At 43.7% G+C, this 22,546-nt stretch overlaps 1 protein-coding gene across 2 annotated transcripts in view; it reads left to right on the top strand.

Annotated features, from left to right (window-relative positions):
• The first annotated feature begins 7,303 nt into the window (after positions 1 to 7,303).
• The window catches only part of LOC140075380 (caspase-8-like), a 30,033-nt gene continuing 14,790 nt past the window's right edge, over positions 7,304 to 22,546 (top strand). The window contains exons 1-5 of one of the 2 annotated variants that reach the window (XM_072121182.1): positions 7,304 to 7,553; positions 12,873 to 12,930; positions 13,124 to 13,458; positions 20,077 to 20,173; positions 21,360 to 21,495. In XM_072121182.1, coding sequence (XP_071977283.1) covers positions 13,163 to 13,458; positions 20,077 to 20,173; positions 21,360 to 21,495 — 529 coding nt within the window. In that variant the 5' untranslated portion in view covers positions 7,304 to 7,553; positions 12,873 to 12,930; positions 13,124 to 13,162. The remainder of the gene's footprint in view (positions 7,554 to 12,872; positions 12,931 to 13,123; positions 13,459 to 20,076; positions 20,174 to 21,359; positions 21,496 to 22,546) is intronic. The other variant, XM_072121184.1, reaches the window with a different exon arrangement.

The raw sequence follows: 22,546 nt of genomic DNA on the forward strand, positions 1-22,546 counted from the left end.
AATTAATGCACCTTTAATTTCCCAAACATTGCAAATACAAATATCAAATTCAATTGCTCCTCATTGTCCAGGGTAACTTCTCGAATACATCTTGTGAAGTATAAGGTATAAAAAGCATCTTCCTTGAAACTGGGGAACAGCACAGGATCCTGGGATAGGCCATTAACCCCTTACGGAGGCAGCCATTTTGTAGCTTAAGGCTCAGCCCCATTTTTTGTATTCTGACCTGCGTCTCTTCATATGGTTATAACTTTTGAACACTGTTACCTATCTATTCGATTCTGAGATTGTCTTTTCCTCACATGTTGTAGTCACTTCATTTTAGTGGTAAATTTTGGCTGATAAGTTTTGCGTTTATTTACAAAAAAAAGAAATAATGATTAATTTTTTGCAAAATTTGCCATTTTCAAAATTAGAAGTCATTGCGTTTTCAGGCAGATACATTTACCACCTAAATAAATTGCTGAATAACATTTCCCATATGTCTACTTAAGATTTTCATAACTTTTGAAATGTCTCGATAATTTATTTTGATGTCACTTGGCTTACAAATTGAATAGCGATTTTACGTATTTTCAGAATTGACAATGAGTTACTTGTTTTATGGGAGCACAACGTGGCGCAGAAGGGAAGGAGGGCCCTGCAGTTGCCAGGATTTTAGTTCTTTTTTATCACTTTTTATTGCACTTTTTGTGGGATTAAATAGGTAAAAATCATAATTTCCACCACGTTCCATGATGGCCCCCACCTGGAGGATGATCCTTATATCCTGTAGATTCTCCTTAAGGGAGAAAAAAGATATTTTTTTAATTTTATTTTGAATTTTGTTTTTAAAATTTTTTACTTTTTACTTTAACTTTTACTTCCTGATAGGTCCGCCTCCACAGCTGAGTTGAAGGGAACAAATCCCCCCTCCCCATCCGCTCCGCTCACCCAGCGGTCCTGGGAGACTAATGCTGCGGGGGGTGAGGGAAAGGGACGGTGGTACCTGCCGGCCGAGGGCCTTCTCTGGTTCGGAGGGCTGACGTTCGGCTGCTCCAAGTGTCGGTCCTCAGCCTGTGGATGGTCCTGGCAGGGGACAGCATGCAGATTAGGTGAAATTCAGGCCCTTTCCTGCAGAGAACCCTTTCTAAGAATTCTAGACGATAAGACTAGATCCCCTCTTTCTTCCCAAAGTTGACTTCCACCGTAGACAGGAAATCATCCTTCCCTCCTTTTGTTCAAATCCTAAAACAGAGCGTGAAAAAAAGTGGCAGACCCTAGATGTCAGGAGATGCGTTCTCTTTTACCGTTTACAGAAGGGTGGAGAAAAGATTCAAATTTATTAATTAACTTTGGGGGGAAGAATAGAGGGTTGAAAGCCTCAAAAGGGACCTTCACCTTTTTCTGCTACAAGACTGCAAATACCTCCCTTCTGGGAAATATTAAAGGTCATTCCACTAGGTCCATGGCAGCCTCATGGGCCGAGAAAAGGGGTCCATCTCTGGATCAGATTTGCCGGGCAGCAACGTGGTCAAGTTCCTCGACCTTTGCAAACCACTACCGCTTGGATATTGCCTCCCAAGAAGACCTGGCGTTCGGCAGGAAAATCCTGCAGGCGGTGGTCCCTCCCAAATAATGGTGTAATCTGGTAAGTCTCCAGGTGGGGGCCGTCATGGAACATAGCGGAAATATGGAATTAGTCTTACCGGTAATTCGGTTTCCACTAGTGACCATGACGGCCCCCCATTATTTCCCTCCCTTCCTTCCTTCTTGGAGATGGGTCTAATTAAAATTTTCTATTGCACTTGCATCCTGCAGGTGGTACTTTGGTAGACACTGGTGTTGGGTGCTAGGGAGGAGCTTTTAATCTCTTGCAACTTCCTGTCCCTACAGGATATAAGGAGCATCCTCCAGGTGGGGGCAGTCATGGTCACTAGTGGAAACCGAATTACCGGTAAGACTAATTCCATATTATCGCCGGGTTTTTAACAGGTTTTTTTAACATCGTTCATCGTGCGGGTTCAATAATTATTTACTTTTATTCTAAGGGTTGTTATGGACACAGTGATATTATACACTCACCGGGCACTTTATTAGGTACACCTGTCCAACTGCTCATTAACACTTAATTTCTAATCAGCCTATCACATGGCGGCAACTCAGTGCATTTAGGCATGTAGACATGGTCAAGACAATCTCCTGCAGTTCAAACCGAGCATCAGTATGGGGAAGAAAGGTGATTTGAGTGGTCTGAGTATTTCAGAAACTGCTGATCTACTGGGATTTTCACGCACAACCATCTCTAGGGTTTACAGAGAATGGTCCGAAAAAGAAAAAACATCCAGTGAGCGGCAGTTCTGTGGGCGGAAATTCCTTGTTGATGCCAGAGGAGAATGGGCAGACTGGTTCGAGCTGATAGAAAGGCAACAGTGACTCAAATCGCCACCCGTTACAACCAAGGTAGGCAGAAGAGTATCTCTGAACGCACAGTACGTCGAACTTTGAGGCAGATGGGCTACAGTAGCAGAAGACCACACCGGGTGCCACTCCTTTCAGCTAAGAACAGGAAACTGAGGCTACAATTTGCACAAGCTCATCGAAATCGGACAGTAGAAGATTGGAAAAATGTTGCCTGGTCTGATGAGTCTCGATTTCTGCTGCTACATTCGGATGGTAAGGTCAGAATTTGGCGACAACAACATGAAAGCATGGATCCATCCTGCCTTGTATCAACGGTTCAGGCTGGTGGTTGTGGTGTCATGGTGTGGGGAATATTTTCTTGGCACCCTTTGGGCCCCTTGGTACCAATTGAGCATCGTTGCAACGCCACAGCCTACCTGAGTATTGTTGCTGACCATGTCCATCCCTTTATGACCACAATGTACCCAACATCTGATGGCTACGTTCAGCAGGATAATGCGCCATGTCATAAAGCTGGAATCATCTCAGACTGGTTTCTTGAACATGACAATGAGTTCACTGTACTCAAATGGCCTCCATAGTCACCATATCTCAATCCAATAGAGCATCTTTGGGATGTGGTGGAACGGGAGATTCGCATCATGGATGTGCAGCCGACAAATCTGCGGCGACTGTGTGATGCCATCTTGTCAATATGGATCAAAATCTCTGAGGAATGCTTCCAGCACCTTGTTGAATCTATGCCACGAAGAATTGAGGCAGTTCTGAAGGCAAAAGGAGGTCCAACCCGTTACTAGCATGGTGTACCTAATAAAGTGGCCAGTGAGTGTATATGTGGGGTTTTTGTTATGATTCAGTCTTTTTTGGGTTATATGTCTCTTTATATGTTATGGGGCTTATGGGCATTTTATATTGATTTATTACTTGCTGCCATAGCAACAATCGGTGCCCCCCGAAGACGGCGCGGGGGGGGGGGGGACATCGTGGGGGGAAAGACCCCCCAGAGGTAGTTCAAATGCCGCAGTCACGCTGACCGATGCATCCCGATGCCGGTTCGGCTCAGATCTCAAGCTGAATCGCCATCAGCGCTGGGTCCGATTTATCGGAAACCGAGCATTGAGTCACTGCGCTCAGCGCCCGATATATCTACGTGGCACAGTAGTATTTTATGGCTAGGGCATTTCTAGGGGTCAACCCATAGTATGGGAACTGATATTAAACTAAAATATAACTGGCCGTTGTTGGGAAAGATGCTACTGCATATGCACTAATATTGGTCCCTGAATACACATACCCTGAGTCCAATTACTGAGGGTAGCACAGTATGGGGATCTGATATAACACCCATATGGTGAAACTAATAGTGAACATACATTTTTTTTTATAGAGGTGAACATTCTCATATGGTGACCCTAGTATAAGGGACAGGGCTACTTCTAAACTGAAATATTTAGAATCTGTTCTTATATGTGAAATGTGGATATTTTAATACTTTAAATTATGTATTTAAAATTAAATAGTCCCAAAAAACATTTTATAGAAATCACAACTCACCTGCTCATCGCTGCTTCTTTTATCAGATTCATGAACAATGTTTTCACTTTCTTGCAGAAAAGAGCAAAAATCTCACACCACTATCTCTATCAGTATATGAAGCCAGAACTGGAACTTTAAAAGTTGCTTCACATTTTTAATGACTAAGTAAATGAAAAAGTTAATCCTTGTAGTTGCGCCTCTATGTGTAAAGGTGCCACGTGCTCTCCCTCTCGTCTATAGTTTCAAATACATTAGCAAAAGGATGGAATATTTTTTTTTATTTCTTTGGTTTTTTTCCCTTCTCTTTGTATATAAAACATGGATACAAATGAAATGAAGATTATGGCCTAGAACAGTGGTTCTCAACCTTTCTAATGCTGTGACCCCGCAATACAGTTCCTCATGCTGTGGTGACCCCCAAACCATGCGATTTGCAGAAAAAACGCAATAAAATTGCGGCTCCGATGGCTTTAGGCGACCCCCGGTTTTGGTTGTTCGACCCCCGCTGGGGTCGCGACCCACAGGTTGAGAACCACTGGCCTAGAATATGAGAGCAATGAATGTTAGATTGATCCTTTGTGACAAACGTTCTAATATGGCTGTGTGCTACCTGTACCATGCTGTGGCAGTACAAGTAGCACATGGCCACTTTGACTATAATGGTCCCTGACCCACCAGATGTTCATAGGACATGAAGCTTCGGGTCTGAAGAAGAGCAGAGACTGTCTTGACAACCAACCGCTACTCCTTGATGATATTCCGCTGAGCGATGATCGGCATGGCCGGTGGCATCAGAATGGCAATATGCAGCAAACCCACCTCTGTATAAAGAGGGTTCACCCTCTTCATTTAGCCTACAAACCTTCAGGGCGCAGAGCGTGAAGGAGGTAAATTAGATATTATACTGTGTTTGGGCAAGGGACAATGGTCATGGTTTAGGGAAAAGGGAAGGGGCCTTGGTCCCTCTTTCACTAGCCTAAAAGTTAGGTGGTATGCATTACAGCTCCATCTATTTTTAGGCAGTTACCTTTATATTAGGAGCGTACGCATTTTCATACATATTACGGGAAGCTCTATCTGTTAGGCATACATATTAGGCAGTAACCTGTGTATAAAGTGTTTGCATTGTTTACAGACCTTCATGCAGACTACTGACAGCAACAAGCCGAGAGGAGAAGGATGTGCTCTTTTCACCCCTCCCCTCTCCAGAGTGAGCAGAGAGGCTGCTCTGCAAATCAGGGCAGGAATAGGACCTGCTCTATCATTTGCGGAGTGACCACCCTGCTTGGACACAGTGCGGTGATACAATGGCCTAAATATATGAAAACTGGTGCAAACTGTTGTTGTGCCTCACTAATGTGCAGTTTGCGCCAGATAATCCAAGAGTTTTGCACGCTATACAATTATGAAGTGTAAACGGCACTGCTTTGGGAAAGTGTGCCCCCAGAAGCACCTTTTATTTGCTGGTGCACTTTCAATCTACTCTGGCTGTGTGGCCACATATCTACACATAAATGTATCAAAGAACTATGAATTAGCACGGCCACGCCATTAGGTGCACAGTTTAATAAAGTGTTGGACAATTGCAACTATGACACAAAAGTGGCGCAAACACTGTTTCAAAAAAAATAGCGGCATATACAATAATATATTTGGGCCAATGTGTCTACCGTACGGTGTCAGTGCACAATGCATGTCTATGGCAGCCGACTTTGCGGCTGCTTCTTGTGGATGTGTGAATTTACCCTAAGGCTGGTGGCACACGTAGCGCTTTGTCTGCTTTGTCACAGGAAACGCCTGTGATTGGGAGAGAGCCGCCGTTGTTTTGCGTTAATTTAATGCAAAACACCGGCGGCTTGTTCCCGATCGCAAAGGTTTCCATAGAAACGCCGATGCGATCGCGCCGCGGCCCGCCAAGGTAGGCGTGGCTTTGTCTGCGGTTGCGTTTTTGCGTGTGGCACCGGCCTAAGGGTGGCATGTGCTCCGCTTCTTTTGCGTCTCTGTTTTGCTTCTGTACAAACAAAAATGGTTTAATATTGTTTTGAAAACATAACACCTGGGAAACATTTACCATTTTATTTTTTTTGCAAGGTTTTGGTGGTCTTGCCTGATTTATATCAGTGGTTGAGGTCTTTTTTTTTTTTTAGACCTTTGTCTCAAAGTCACATAAGCAACCCCTTGCTTACGCCTGCTCTGGACTAGAGGTTTTTTGCGCAAAAATTGTGACGTCCACATCTGAAAACTTTTGACGAATCAGGCACTGCATCGAAAAAACAAACATGATATAAACTGGGAAACAAAAACGTAAAAAAATACGCAACAACTCCAAAAAGTTGCAAAAAAGAAAGAAAAATAAACTAGAACAGTTTGATAAATGCCCCAATAACAACTCCGTGTGGTTTCTCACCCTCACCAGTGAAAAAAGACCCATGTTTTTTTGCAGACCCAAAGACTTTGATTGCTTTTCGTGATCTGTATCAGTGAAAATCATAGCTTTCAAAATTCCACAGACAACGGATCAGTGAAAATAAAAGCAAATGTGAAAACACCCATAGAAACCAATGACTCAGTGAGGCATCTGATATTCACTGAAATACGGATGTGAAAAACAACGGCAATATGTAAGGCTGGATTCACACGACCGCAAGGGGGACGTATATACGGCGGCACGTGGGGGACGTATATCGGCCGTATATACGGCCGACGTATATACGGCCGATATACGTCCCCCACGTACGGCACCGTACCGCCCCGTACCCTGTGAAAAAATAGGACATGTCCTATTTTTTCAGGGCATACGGCGCCGTGCGCCATGTATCCCTATGGATCCTCTCCCCGCGCGCTGCCGTGTGCCCACCGTGCTACGGTACGGCAGGCACCGGTCGTGTGAATCCAGCCTAAGGCTACATTCACACGGATGTATGAAAACGCCCATATCCGTACCGTACCGTTTTTTTATGGATTGCATACGGCCACATTCATTTCAATGGACAATATGTCTGACCATTTATATTGCCGTTGTTAACTCCGTTCCGTACCGTACCGTATACTGGCCGTATAAAAATATAGAGCATGTCCTATTTTCTCCCGTATTTCAGTTCCGTATGCCCTAGAAGTCTATGGGGACGTATAAAATACGGGTTACATACGTGCTGCATACGGATGAAAAACGTCACGTATATACGGCCCGTAAATACGGGATTGGAGAAATCATACGGTCGTGTGAATGTAGCCTTAGAGCCCCAAATCACACTGACATCACCATCTATTATAAAACCGTCACATTAGGAGTGTGTACACATTCATACACTTTAGCTCCATCTCTGTGTACTACATTCATACACCCGTCTATTACTGACACTGGGAAGGTAATGTGGCTGCCGGCTCTCTCCCTCATGTCACTGGGCGGCTCTGAAGTTCATCTTCTGCTTTCGGTTTGGAGTCTGTAGGAAGTGACAGGCGGGGGAGGCTCTGGGACAACTTCTCCTCCTCACGTACTTTCCACAAGTTACCGGGAAGCAGGAAGATGGCCGGGGAAGACGTGTAGGGGAGCTGTGCCCTCACAGGACATCCACAGCCGCTCTATCACAAGTCTCCACTTATTATTTACTTGTGTAAGTAACTCAGGTCGTGTGTCTGTAATGAGGAAGTGGAGGGAGGCAGCCGGACTTGTCTGAACACTGCTCTGCCCTGTGCTCAATGGCGACAGTCAAGTATACAATGTATACAGGGTCCTAGGGACACTGCTCTGCCCTGTGCTATATACTGTATACAGGGACCTGGTGACACTGCTCTGTACTGTGCTATATACTGTATACAGGGACCTAGTGACACTGCTCTGCCCTGTGCTATATACTGTATACAGGGACCTAGTGACACTGTTCTGCCCTGTGCTCAATGGCGACAGTCAAGTATACAATGTATACAGGGACCTAGTGACACTGCTCTGCCCTGTGCTATATACTGTATACAGGGATCTGGTGACACTGCTCTGCCCTGTGCTATATACTGTATACAGGGACCTAGTGACACTGCTCTGTCCTGTGCTATATACTGTATACAGGGACCTAGTGACACTGCTCTGTCCTGTGCTATATACTGTATACAGGGACCTGGTGACACTGCTCTGCCCTGTTCTATATACCGTATACAGGGACCTAGTGACACTGCTCTGCCCTGTACTATATACTGTATACAGGGACCTAGTGACACTGCTCTGCCCTGTGCTATATACTGTATACAGGGACCTAGTGACACTGCTCTGCCCTGTGCTATATACTGTATACAGGGACCTGGTGACACTGCTCTGCCCTGTGCTATATACTGTATACAGGGACCTAGTGACACTGCTCTGCCCTGTGCTATATACTGTATACAGGGACCTGGTGACACTGCTCTGCCCTGTGCTATATACTGTATACAGGGACCTAGTGACACTGCTCTGCCCTGTGTTCAATGGCGACAGTCAAGTATACAATGTATACAGGGACCTAGTGACACTGCTCTGCCCTGTGCTATATACTGTATACAGGGACCTGGTGACACTGCTCTGCCCTGTGCTATATACTGTATACAGGGACCTAGTGACACTGCTCTGCCCTGTGTTCAATGGCGACAGTCAAGTATACAATGTATACAGGGACCTAGTGACACTGCTCTGCCCTGTGCTATATACTGTATACAGGGACCTAGTGACACTGCTCTGCCCTGTGCTATATACTGTATACAGGGACCTAGTGACACTGCTCTGCCCTGTGCTATATACTGTATACAGGGACCTGGTGACACTGCTCTGCCCTGTGCTATATACTGTATACAGGGACCTAGTGACACTGCTCTGTCCTGTGCTATATACTGTATACAGGGACCTAGTGACACTGCTCTGCCCTGTGCTATATACTGTATACAGGGACCTAGTGACACTGCTCTACCCTGTGCTATGTACTGTATTCAGGGACCTAGTGACACTACTCTGCCCTGTGCTATATACTGTATACAGGGACCTAGTGACACTGCTCTGCCCTGTGCTATATACTGTATACAGGGACCTAGTGACACTGCTCTGCCATGTGCTATATACTATATACAGGGACCTAGTGACACTGCTCTGCCCTGTGCTATATACTGTATACAGGGACCTAGTGACACTGCTCTGCCCTGTGCTATATACTGTATACAGGGACCTGGTGACACTGCTCTGCCCTGTGCTATATACTGTATACAGGGACCTAGTGACACTGCTCTGCCCTGTGTTCAATGGCGACAGTCAAGTATACAATGTATACAGGGACCTGGTGACACTGCTCTGCCCTGTGCTATATACTGTATACAGGGACCTAGTGACACTGCTCTGCCCTGTGTTCAATGGCGACAGTCAAGTATACAATGTATACAGGGACCTAGTGACACTGCTCTGCCCTGTGCTATATACTGTATACAGGGACCTAGTGACACTGCTCTGCCCTGTGCTATATACTGTATACAGGGACCTGGTGACACTGCTCTGCCCTGTGCTATATACTGTATACAGGGACCTAGTGACACTGCTCTGTCCTGTGCTATATACTGTATACAGGGACCTAGTGACACTGCTCTGCCCTGTGCTATATACTGTATACAGGGACCTAGTGACACTGCTCTACCCTGTGCTATGTACTGTATTCAGGGACCTAGTGACACTACTCTGCCCTGTGCTATATACTGTATACAGGGACCTAGTGACACTACTCTGCCCTGTGCTATATACTGTATACAGGGACCTAGTGACACTGCTCTGCCATGTGCTATATACTATATACAGGGACCTAGTGACACTGCTCTGCCCTGTGCTATATACTGTATACAGGGACCTAGTGACACTGCTCTGCCCTGTGCTATATACTGTATACAGGGACCTAGCGACACTGCTCTGCCCTGTGCTATATACTGTAACAGGGACCTAGTGACACTGCTCTGCCCTGTGCTATATACTGTATACAGGGACCTAGTGACACTGCTCTGCCCTGTGCTCTATACTGTATACAGGGACCTAGTGACACTACTCTGCCCTGTGCTATATACTGTATACAGGGACCTAGTGACACTGCTCTGCCCTGTGCTATATACTGTATACAGGGACCTAGTGACACTGCTCCGCCCTGTGCTATATACTGTATACAGGGACCTAGTGACACTGCTCTGTCCTGTGCTATATACTGTATACAGGGACCTGGTGACACTGCTCTGCCCTGTGCTATATGCTGTATACAGGGACCTGGTGACACTGCTCTGCCCTGTGCTATATACTGTATACAGGGACCTGGTGACACTGCTCTGCCCTGTGCTATATACTGTATACAGGGACCTAGTGACACTGCTCTGCCCTGTGCTATATACTGTATACAGGGACCTAGTGACACTGCTCTGCCCTGTGCTATATACTGTATACAGGGACCTAGTGACACTGCTCTGCCCTGTGCTATATACTGTATACAGGGACCTAGTGACACGGCTCTGTCCTGTGCTATATACTGTATACAGGGACCTAGTGACACTGCTCTGCCCTGTGCTATATACTGTATACAGGGACCTAGTGACACTGCTCTGCCCTGTGCTATATACTGTAACAGGGACCTAGTGACACTGCTCTGCCCTGTGCTATATACTGTATACAGGGACCTAGTGACAGTGCTCTGCCCTGTGCTATATACTGTATACAGGGACCTAGTGACACTGCTCTGCCCTGTGCTATATACTGTATACAGGGACCTAGTGACACTGCTCTGTCCTGTGCTATATACTGTATACAGGGACCTGGTGACACTGCTCTGCCCTGTGCTATATGCTGTATACAGGGACCTAGTGACACTGCTCTGCCCTGTGCTATATAATGTATACAGGGACCTAGTGACACGGCTCTGTCCTGTGCTATATACTGTATACAGGGACCTAGTGACACTGCTCTGCCATGTTCTATATACTGTATACAGGGACCAAGTGACACTGCTCTGCCGTGTTCTATATACTGTATATAGGGACCTAGTGACACTGCACTGCCCTGTGCTATATACTGTATACAGGGGTCGGGCAAGTGTCCCCATATGTAGAGCCAGCCATAGTGTGCTCATTATACTGCCAGCTGTACAATGTACAGTGAAACCTATGCAGAAGACCACCTCATTGATAAGACTTCCTTCCTAAAGGAAATAATATATTCTGGTGTCTGCTTTTTACCCCCATTACACTCTGTGGCAGCTCAAATAATGTCAGCCATAGTGTTCTGATTAATAGTGTCCTTATTAATAGTGCTGGTTAGTATAGCGCCAGCTAGGGGCCCACACATAGTGCCAGCCAGTTTCCCCATTAGTTAGAACAGCCGACCACTGTGCCCCATGTACTGAGGCAGTGGCATGCTACATAGACTCCTCAAAGCATTTACTGATTTGCCACAATTGTGAATGAGTAGGTCATCTTTATGGACAGGCCTATACCCTTTTGATTGTATAGTGACCCCCATTTTAGCATCTATTTGGCAGACCTATAGCTTAGTGATAGGGTATAAGCCAATGTACGCAGTTGATGATCCCTGTGTGTTCTGTCAGCCGCAGTGAAAACTCTTCACAACATTTACTGCTAAAAACCAGTCTTGCCTCCAGGGCCTTCTGGGCATGTCAGATAAGAGACCTCTGATGCACTGCACAGACTGTGCAGCTGTGGAGCTGGAGATTTCTAGGACCTATGAATGAATGATGGCCTATGATAAGATAAGACTGATAAGGCTGCTTTCACACACCTCTTAGGCCGGGGAGGTGGAGCACTGCTTACCTCTCCCCTCTTCATAAGGAGACGTGCTGTCTGGCCGTACATATAGCAAAAGATAGAGCATGCTACATCTTTTTTCCAGCGATGGCACAGCACAGTGACACACGTGTGTTCTGACTTTACCGTGTTTACACAACGCACTCCTGTGGCGGCCATATGCTAGTTGCCATTCGTATGGCCAGCATACAAGGGCCAATACGTATGGCAAATACAATAGTATCACTACTTAAATAGAAACCACATGGAGAGGTAAAAACTGTGCTTGCTTTTTATTCTGCTTTGGAAGAGTAAGCAGAGATTCTATTGTATTGACTTTTGCTGGAGCACAACAGGACTGGTGCTTTCCTGCTCCTCATGCTTTTCTTTGCTGTTTTGGTACTAACAGGGGAGATATGGTCTGGCTAATGCTCCACAGTAACACTGGTTCTGCTGTTTTGGATACAAGTGAGCTGACTTTCATTGTTATTTATGCTTTATTTGGTTCTTGTATCATCGGCTTGTGAGATCCACTTCTTTGGGCTTAGTCTTTCAACCTAACAACTGTGCGTATGCCAATATAAGAATATTAAAAACATAATGGGAAACTACTTGCACTTGTACAGGGGGTATAATATAGAATGGTCAGCCTGACACGTCCCGCACATTTGTTATATGTATGATTATATTTTGGTTTGGTCAGCCATAGATCATTCTAATGGTTTGAGAAGTAACACAAAGCTATTTTCTAAATAGAAGCTTGGTAGAAAAATAGAGCTTCACATCTGTGGGAGAAGCTTTGATGCTACCTCGTGCTTCCACCTATCACTTCTCTTGATTGGTTTGGAATGTTACCCCAAATAAGTTTAGAATTTTACCCCCTATGAAGGATAGGGGATAACAATTTAACATGGGACAACCCCTTTAAGTATTGCTGCTTAATTATTGTAATTCATCTACTGCCTGGGCTACTTTTCAACTGGACAGGTCTTTATACAACCTCTGGCTATGTACATATTCTGCGTTGATGGATCTAGCACCAGAAGTTACCACTAGTCAACAAAGACTTTAAATTGGAACAACCCTTTTAACTTATGAATTCCCTACTGCCCCAATAGTGTGTTCTCAATGCTCACTGACATTGTGTATGTTAACAGGTCTCCTCCGGTGAGGGGCAGTGTAGATGCAGCTCTGAGGTGGCCAGTAATTTATTAGGTAGGTATTTATACCTTTATCACATTAATCCATTTACTGCCCATGTACTACTTTTTCTCAAAACTGGACAACCCCTTTAACCAGGGGCATACAGTGTATGAATAAGGATTAACCTAAGTGCATTGAGACTAAAAATGAGTATGTATTACATTATATGTTTCTTTTTTCTTTCTGTTCATATTTTCTCTTTTAGGACGGTGAGGCACATTCACTGCCCAATACATTAACCCTAATGGATTTCAACAGCAAACTATATAAAATTGACTCTGAACTTACCCAAGAAGATCTGGAGTCTTTAAAATTCCTTTGTTTAGATTTGCTTCCTAATAAGAGACTCTTAGCGATAAAGTCAAATCTAGATCTTTTTCAAGAGCTGGAAAAACAAAGTCTCATAGAAGAAAGCAGCTATGGACTTCTGGCGGAACTACTGTATATCATAGGACAACACAGTCTACTAAAAATCCTGGACACCAACAAGTGGGCTGTGAGAGATGCCCTGAAAGAGAAAAGTATTGTGTCTTTGTATAGGTAAGTACATGTTATAATGTGTTCTCTATTATATCATCTTGTGTACTTAGGGAACACTCTATAGTCAACATAGATAATATTGCAATCTATACACACACCAGACCATTTCCCATGTCTATAGTCTAATATATACTAAATCTGCATAGCGACATCATTCTGGCTTTCTACCAGTTCTGTATATACACCAACCCAATAAGAACATTGAAAAACAACTATGGAGATCAGTCAGATTGAGAGCTATATACCTATGGAACGCCCTGCTTCAAAGATCTACACCTCTTTCTGTATCTTTTAGATGTCTTTATACATGTTTCACTGATGCCTCCATCCATGGGATTAGAACCACCATTTTTGTGAAAAAGACTTTTATTGATGCCCTCTGTTACTAAAAATCCAGTCATGGAGGCGGAGGAAGCTGATCTGACTCCTAAATCAGGAATGAGGCAGTTGAGGGAAACTAAGCTTTGTATGAATCTCTGTAGAATTCATGAGGGAGGGGGGATTGAGGTATCTGAGAGAGACATTGACTGTATGAGACTCACTGAAGAGAATTTCTAAGGGAGGGAGAATGAGAGAGTTGAAAGAGATGTTGGCTGTTTGTGACTCCCTGAAGAGAATTCCTGAAGAAGGGGGGAATGAGAGAGATGTTGGTTGTGTGTGACTATCTGAAGAGAATTCTTGAGGCAAGGGCAATTTAGAAGAATGCTGGCTCCCATGGATTGAGCCATCGGTGAATAATGTATAAAGACTAAAACCTGAAAAATCTAAAAGGAACTGTGTGTTGTTTGTGGGGGCAGAGGTCACTTGTGAGAGGTTCCCTTTAACACCTTGGTGAAAATGGTCGTAAATGTACATCAATTTAGCAAATAACTTAATGCAAGAGGACGTACATTTACGTACAGCTTCTGGCTCTGGCTCATGAGTGGAGCCGGATTCAGAAGTGCCGACTGTCAGCTGTATATTACGCTGGCACCGCATAGTAACATTCTGGGTGTTAACCATTTACATGTGTAAGGTGATACAATTCCCCCACTGGATTATAACCCCTGGGAGCTTACCAGGGCAGGCTCACGGTCTGCTGAGTGCCCCAGGATTGTATACCATATATGCTTGTGTATAAGCCGAGTTTTTCAGTACAAAAAATGTGCTGAAAAACGTCCCCTCGGCTTATACACGAGTCATACATAAGTCATACAGTCATAAAAAATATTTAAAAAATAATAAACTTATATACTCACCCTCCGGTGGCCCCGACCTGCAGCACTGCTCCCCCGATGTCCGCGCGGGTCCTCTTCTGGCTTCCGCGCCCGTCTTCTGTCTTCCGTCTTCTGTCTTCGGGGCCACCGGAGGGTGAGTATATAAGTTTATTGTTTTCTTTTAATGCTGGGCTGGCTGTATATTACTGTAGGCAAGCTGTACTGGGGGAAGTGCTGTATACTACTGGGGGCAGTGCTGTATACTACAGGGGGCAGGCTGTATACTACTGGGACTGGCTGTATACTACTGGGGGCAGTGCTGTATACTACTGGGGGCAGTGCTGTATACTACAGGGGGCAGGCTGTATACTACTGGGACTGGCTGTATACTACTGGGGGCAGTGCTGTATACTACTGGGGGCAGTGCTGTATACTGCTGGGGGCAGGCTGTATACTACTGGGGCAGGCTGTATACTACTGAGGGCAAGCTGTATACTACTGGGGGCAAGCTGTATGCTACTGGGGCAGGCTGTATACTACTGGGGCCAGGCTGTATACTACTGGGGGCAGTGCTGTATACTACTGGGACTGGCGGTATACTACTGGGGGCAGGCTGTATACTACTGGGGACTGGCTGTATACTACTGGGGACTGGCTGTATTCTACTGGGGGCAAGCTGTATATTACGGGGGGCAGGCTGTATACTACTGGGGGCAGGCTGTATACATACTGGGGGGGGGTCTGTGACTAATGCATTTCCCACCCTCGGCTTATACTTGAGTCAATAGGTTTTCCCAGTTTTTGATGGTAAAATTAAGGGTCTCGGCTTATACTCAGGTCGGCTTATACTCAAGTATATACGGTAATTATTCCTCCAGTGAGACCCTTTCTAGGTCTGACTGTAAACTGTCTGAGCATGCACCGCACTACAATTCATTAGTATTGTAGTGCAGTGTCTTGGAATTGAACTAGTGATTTTTTGAGTATAAGTCCAAGTTTGTATAATGTAAAAAAGTTAAAAAATAAGTTAAAAAAGTAAAAAAATAAGGCTCTCCACCTTCAAAAATCAACTTTTTCATTTTTCCGTGTACGGAGCTGTGTGAGGCTTATTTTCTGCATAACAAATTTTACTTCTGTGGTGAAATTGGCAAAAAAACACATTTACGTCACTTTCTTGTGGGCTCAGTTTTTACGACTTTCACTGTGATGTAAAATGGTGTAAACATTTGAGCACTGTTTTCCATTATGGGGTTCACTGCTAGGAATAACCATTTTTATATTTTGATAGATCGAACATTGTAAAAAGCGGCGATACCTACTGTGTTTGTGATTTTTGCTGTTTATTACGTTTTATATCCGTTCTAGGGAAAGGGAGGGGGGGTTGATTTTAATCATAGCAACCAATCACTGTCATGGCAACCAATCATGTTCAGGAGAGCGACAACCGCAACAAAGATGGCGGCGCCCATCTAAAAAGTGTTCAAAAAATTTTATTTGCCCCAATATCAGACCGCTTAAAAAAGAACAGCTGTTCTTTAAAAAAAAACCATAGTTTTATCAACCATTAAATAAAAAAAAAAGTTATGCCTCTGAAAAGATGGTGATGCTAAATCAAACAAGATATTCTCTAAATTAGTTTTTATTTAGTAAAATTGGGCAAAAATAAAAGAGTTACATTAGTGAGGTATCACCTTAATTGTAGTGACCCATAGAATACAAAAAAACTAATATTTTTATGGTATGGTGAACACCCCCCCAAAAAAACTAAAAATTGTAAACAAGAATTGATGATTTTTTTACTTCCTCTCATGAATTAGTTATAGAGTATAAGCAAAGGTACCTAATTTTAACACAAATAATGGGAAAACTTGAGTATAAGCCTAGGGTGGGAAATGCATTGTCACAGCCTCCTGCCAGTATATAGCTAGCCCCCTGTCCCCCAGTATATAGCCAGCCAGCCCATACCCCCTACTATATAGCTAGCCATCCAACTCATGCCCCCTAGTATATAGCTAGCCAGCCCCTTACCCCCTAGTAGTATATAGCTAGTGAGCCCATACCCCCCAGTATATAGTCAGGCAGCCCATGCCCCCTAGTATACAGATAGCCTGCCCATGCCCCCCAGTATATAGCCAGAAAGTTAATGTCCTCCAGTATAGACAGTAAGCCCATGCTCCCTGGTATATTGCCATCCAGCCCATACCCCCTAGTATATAGCCTGCCAGCCAATGCTCCTTAGTATATAGACTGTCAGTCAATGCTTCTTAGTATATAGTCTGCCAACCCATGCCCCCAGTACATAGCCAGCCAGCCCATGCAACCTAGTTAATAGCCAGCAGATCCTGTCCCTGTGTATCTATCCAGCAGCCCATGCCTCCTAATATATAGCCACCAGTCCCTGCCCCCAGTACCGTATATAGCCAACAGTCCCTGCCCTGAGTATGTCGAGCCTATTAAAGAAAAAAAACCTCTGTACTCAAGTCTCTGATGCCCACACAGGTCCTCTTCTTTCTTCCGGTCCTCCGGCTCTGTCTTTGGTTTCAGTAATGTTTATAATCTTTATAATGTTGGTGTCGGCAGCGCGCAGGGGTCTGATGAAGGAGCCGGAAGCTAGAAGAGGACATGCAGGAGGCGTCGGAAAGAGTACAAAGTTCATACACTCAAGTATAAGCCGGGTTTTTTCAGCACATTTTTGTGTATGCCTGTATAGTCATGTATAGCCTGTATAGTCAATTAAAATCTGCTCTGAATTGCACTCCTCTACTTCAATGCCGTGTTGTGTGTCCATACAGCAGTTTACCACCACATACGGGATATTGGCACACTTGTGAGAAATTGGGTAACAAACTTTTGGAGCTTTTTGTCAGTTAATCTATTGTGAATCTATAATTTTTGATCCAATATTAATATATAGTCCAAAAAAATTACAATTTGTAGATCACACCTCCATTTTGTTTTAACGCCTGTGAAACAGGGTTAAAAAACGTCTTAAAAGTGGTTTTTCACACGTTGGGATGTGTAGTTTCTATAATGGGGTAATTTACAGGGTTTTACCATTATTAAGGCTTCTTAAATTCACTTGAAAGCTGAGCAGGTCTCTGCAGGTATAGGTATTGGCATTTTCTTAAAGGAAACCTACCACCATGGATCCATGTTGAGTCTTTGCCAAAAACATTTTCCTTTTATTAAATAAAATGCATATTCCAACATGAGGAGACAATCTAAAGGAGACAGTCTGGTTAGCGCGTTTGGACGTGGAGGTTCCTTTAATGTATAGTAGTATAGCCCTTAGGGCTAATTCTTTCGTGGAATTCTTTTATACATTTTTATTCCCCCAATATGCAAATTTACTAAGGAGGCTACTGAGGCGTGGAGTAGCTGAGGCTACACGGCGTGACTATTCCACACCCCAGTAACCTTTTGCGTTCTGCATAACAATGCATCTTCAGCTTACAGCTACGAGGATCTGCGCACATCTGCAGAGCATGCGCAGTAAAGCCAAGACTGTACAGCCGGCGGCCTGCGTTCTGCGCCTACACAGAACCCAGCTTTGCAGACGAGTGTGTGCAGCTCCTCGTAGTTGCGCGCTGAAGGTGCATTGGTAGGCGAAATGCAAGAGGCTACTAGGGCGTGGAGTAGCCGCACCGTTTAGCCTCAGCTAAGGCTACTCCACGCCCCAGTAGCTTTTTTAGGAAATTTGCATTTTGGGGGAATTAAAATTTATAAAAGTTCTGGCCCACGAACGAATTAGCCCTAAAAAGGGCTATACAAATACACTCACCGGCCACTTTATTAGGTACACCTGTCCAACTGCTCGTTAACACTTAATTTCTAATCAGCCAATCACATGGCGGCAACTCAGTGCATTTAGGCATGTAGACATGGTCAAGACAATCTCCTGCAGTTCAAACCGAGCATCAGTATGGGGAAGAAAGGTGATTTGAGTGCCTTTGAACGTGGCATGGTTGTTGGTGCCAGAAGGGCTGGTCTGAGTATTTCAGAAACTGCTGATCTACTGGGATTTTCACGCACAACCATCTCTGGGGTTTACAGAGAATGGTCCGAAAAAGAAAAAACATCCAGTGAGCGGCAGTTCTGTAGGCGGAAATGCCTTGTTGATGCCAGAGGAGAATGGGCAGACTGGTTCGAGCTGATAGAAAGGCAACAGTGACTCAAATCACCACCCGTTACAGCCAAGGTAGGCAGAAGAGCATCTCTGAACGCACAGTACGTCGAACTTTGAGGCAGATGGGCTACAGCAGCAGAAGACCACACGGGTGCCACTCCTTTCAGCTAAGAACAGGAAACTGACGCTACAATTTGCACAAGCTCATCGAAATTGGACAGTAGAAGATTGGAAAAACGTTGCCTGGTCTGATGAGTCTCGATTATTGCTGCGACACTCGGATGGTAGGGTCAGAATTTGGCGTCAACAACATGAAAGCATGGATCCATCCTGCCTTGTATCAATGTTTCAGGCTGGTGGTGGTGGTGTCATGGTGTAGGGAATATTTTCTTGGCACTCTTTGGGTCCCTTGGTACCAATTGAGCATTGTTGCAACGCCACAGCCTACCTGAGTATTGTTGCTGACCATGTCCATCCCTTTATGACCACAATGTACCCAACATCTGATGGCTACTTTCAGCAGGATACTGCGCCATGTCATAAAGCTGGAATCATCTCAGACTTGTTTTTTGAACATGACAATGAGTTCACTGTACTCAAATGGCCTCCAAAGTCACCAGATCTCAATCCAATAGAGCATCTTTGGGATGTGGTGGAACGGGAGATTCACATCATGGATTTGCAGCCGACAAATCTGCGGCAACTGTGTGATGCCATCATGTCAATATGGACCAAAATCTCTGAGGAATACTTCCAGCACCTTGTTGAATCTATGCCACGAAGAATTGAGGCAGTTCTGAAGGCAAAAGGGGGTCCAACCCGTTACTAGCATGGTGTACCTAATAAAGTGGCCGGTGAGTGTATACATTAGAGGAATCTGCCACCAGATCTACCTTAATAGGTAGATCTGTGCTGGTAGATTTCCTTTAAAAATGTGAAAAATCACATCCAAAATTCTAAGCTTCATAAAATCCTAGAAAAAATTAGAGGATGCCTAAGAAACCATGCCAATATAAAGCAGACATGCAGGAAATGTTAATAATGACTTTTGGGTGGGATCTCTGTCTGAAAAGCAGAGAATTTAGAACTTTGAAACAAATTTAAAGTACAATGTGTCATGAGAAAATATTCTCAAAAAATACCTTAATATATGAAAGTGTTCCAACGTTATTACTTTAAAGCCAAAACTGGCTACAGAGACAAGGGGTTAGAGTTTGTGTTGGGTTGTTATAGATCTCTGTTTATTAAGGTATACAGCGGATTTGTATACATGACATTGTTTTTTTACCACTACAGGAAGATGCTTTTTGAACTTTATGAAGACATCACCTCAGAAGACTTTAGAAGTTTATTATTCCTTTTAAAAATCCCAAAGAAGTATGAGGAAAACAAGGTGAGCATTTTATTGCTTTTCAAGTGTCCTTTTTGTAAAACTGAAAATATTTAATTTTAATGTTAATTAATAAACCTGGCAAAAACTGGACTTGAACAGCATAAAGAACCCGCCTGCATGTTCTGGGAGGGGGATGAATCGGTCTAAGGGTACAGTCACACAGTGGTATGCTGTGCGCTGGAGAGGAGGTGACCCCTCCTTCCTCCATAGAAGACAGCGGCGCATGGACGCAGACAAGGGGGAAGATAGAGCATGTTCTATCTTTTCCTTGTGTACGGCGTGGATCGGTGCCACGTCTATGGGGACGGTCATGCGGCCGCAAGCTTTATACGTCCCCCAACAGTCTTGTGAATGAATGCAGCCTAAGGCTTCTTTCACATGAACATATGAAAATGGCTGTATGCTACCCTTACTGTACCGTTTTCAAATGGGTATACGGCTACCTTCATTTCAATGGGCAATATGGGCATCAATTTACACCGCCATGTTGTCTCCTGTATTGTGAAAGAGATGTAAAATAACATAGATGTTCTATTTTCTCAACAATTTCAGTACGTCCCATAGAAGTCTTTGGCTGATAGATGGTCAGCCAGCCATCATCTGCCAGCCCACAGTAATTTACACAGTTACAGTACAGATATAGGGACATACATGCACAAATCGATGAAAAATGTCACATTTATACAGATTCATACAGCACAGCAATACATTACTGGATAAATCACATGGCCCTAAGAAGGTTTAATATAACCGGGTAACTGGATGAAGGCACCAAGCTGTTTAGGTGACAGATTGACAGCAAACAATGATGTGGAAAATAACCAATTGTAGAACACTATAAAATCAATCTATCTATAAAATAATCTATACATTACAAAATGTTAATGATCACAATATCAGTTTCCATGAAGATGTGGCACTTGTTTGACACTGCATATGTATTGTGAAAGCAGCATAAAATTGCCATATAGGTACAGTTATGAAATCCTGAACCTGCTATAGACCGCCATGTTGGGAATTGACATCAGTCCTTGGGTTCATCAAATAAAACCCCAATATCCTGTATTTATTTATTAAACTGTTTCTCTCCATCTATGAATATTTCACTTTCAATGATAATAATATAATGTGCAAGTGTTTACTTTGTATTCTATGGTTTTATAATATAGTTTTTGTCTTTTTACAGAAATTCCTTGATGTGTTAATTTACTTAGAAAAAAATGACCAGATATCTGAGGATAACCTAGACGTGCTGGAAATGGCAGTACGTAACGTCTCACAGGAACTTCTCAGGAAAATCAGTGACTACAAGAAATTAAGAGGTGGGAACATTTTATTTCTAAGATTGTGGAAAGGGAATGGCATCAGGGGACACGCAGGGGTGAGAGCATGTGAAATGTTATTCTCGTCACCATATGTTTACATTGCTGAGCTGGTATGGTATGCTTTGGGTTTTTATAATGTTTTTAGGACTTCTATAGAGAAGTGTTTTAATGATTGCCAGACTATTGGCAAGATTGCTGGCAAAAAGTTTGGCTAAGGTTATTAGGTCTATCGCACTTTGTAGATTAAAAAGGCTTACCCTCTGCAAAAGGGGATCAATTTTAAAATGAGACCAGAACATTGTGACTGGTTTCAATATTTCAAATAATGATGTACAAAGTGTGGCCCTTTAGGCCTCCAGGGAACCCATATAAAACTTAAAGGAAATCTACCATTTGCTTTTATGCATTATGAACCAAACATACCTTGACAATGCTGTAGCTACACTGATGCAGGATCATATCTTGTTTAATCCCTGAACTGAGTGGTTTTGCTGAAAAAACTATTATAAAATTATGATATTGAGGCTCTGTCGCTGCTGTGGCTGCCCTGGTGCTTCTCCTCTTATAGTAATTATGCACAGCTTCAGAGAACGCTTTATTGTGTTGTGTCTGACAGGCAGAAATAATCAATCGCTGAACCATCCCACAGCTCATGTGTGTCATCCAGCTCTGGTTGATTAGTCCTGTATGGACAGTTGAGGCAGCTCCTGTGTATGTGCAAGTAATGTATTTATGTACGGCAGCCAGGGCACCCAACTTTCCACAGGTCCTAAATTTTATAATTGTTTTTTTTTTTTTAGCAAAACCACTCAGTTCAGGGATCTAACAAGATATGTTTCTGTATCAATGTAGCTACAGCATTCTTAAGGTATGTTTGGTTCACCATGCATAAAAACAAATGGTAGATTTCCTTTAAATTTTCGGCCCCTTTCACACTTCTATTGGGTGTATGGAATGGAAATACTGAAGAATATAGGATACGCATTTAAATTGATGGTCCATTGAATTGAATGTGGCCATATGCTACCCATATTAAATGGTACTGTAT

This window comes from Engystomops pustulosus, chromosome 8 (genome assembly GCF_040894005.1).
Source record: "Engystomops pustulosus chromosome 8, aEngPut4.maternal, whole genome shotgun sequence".
Taxonomy (NCBI): Eukaryota; Metazoa; Chordata; class Amphibia; order Anura; family Leptodactylidae; genus Engystomops; species Engystomops pustulosus.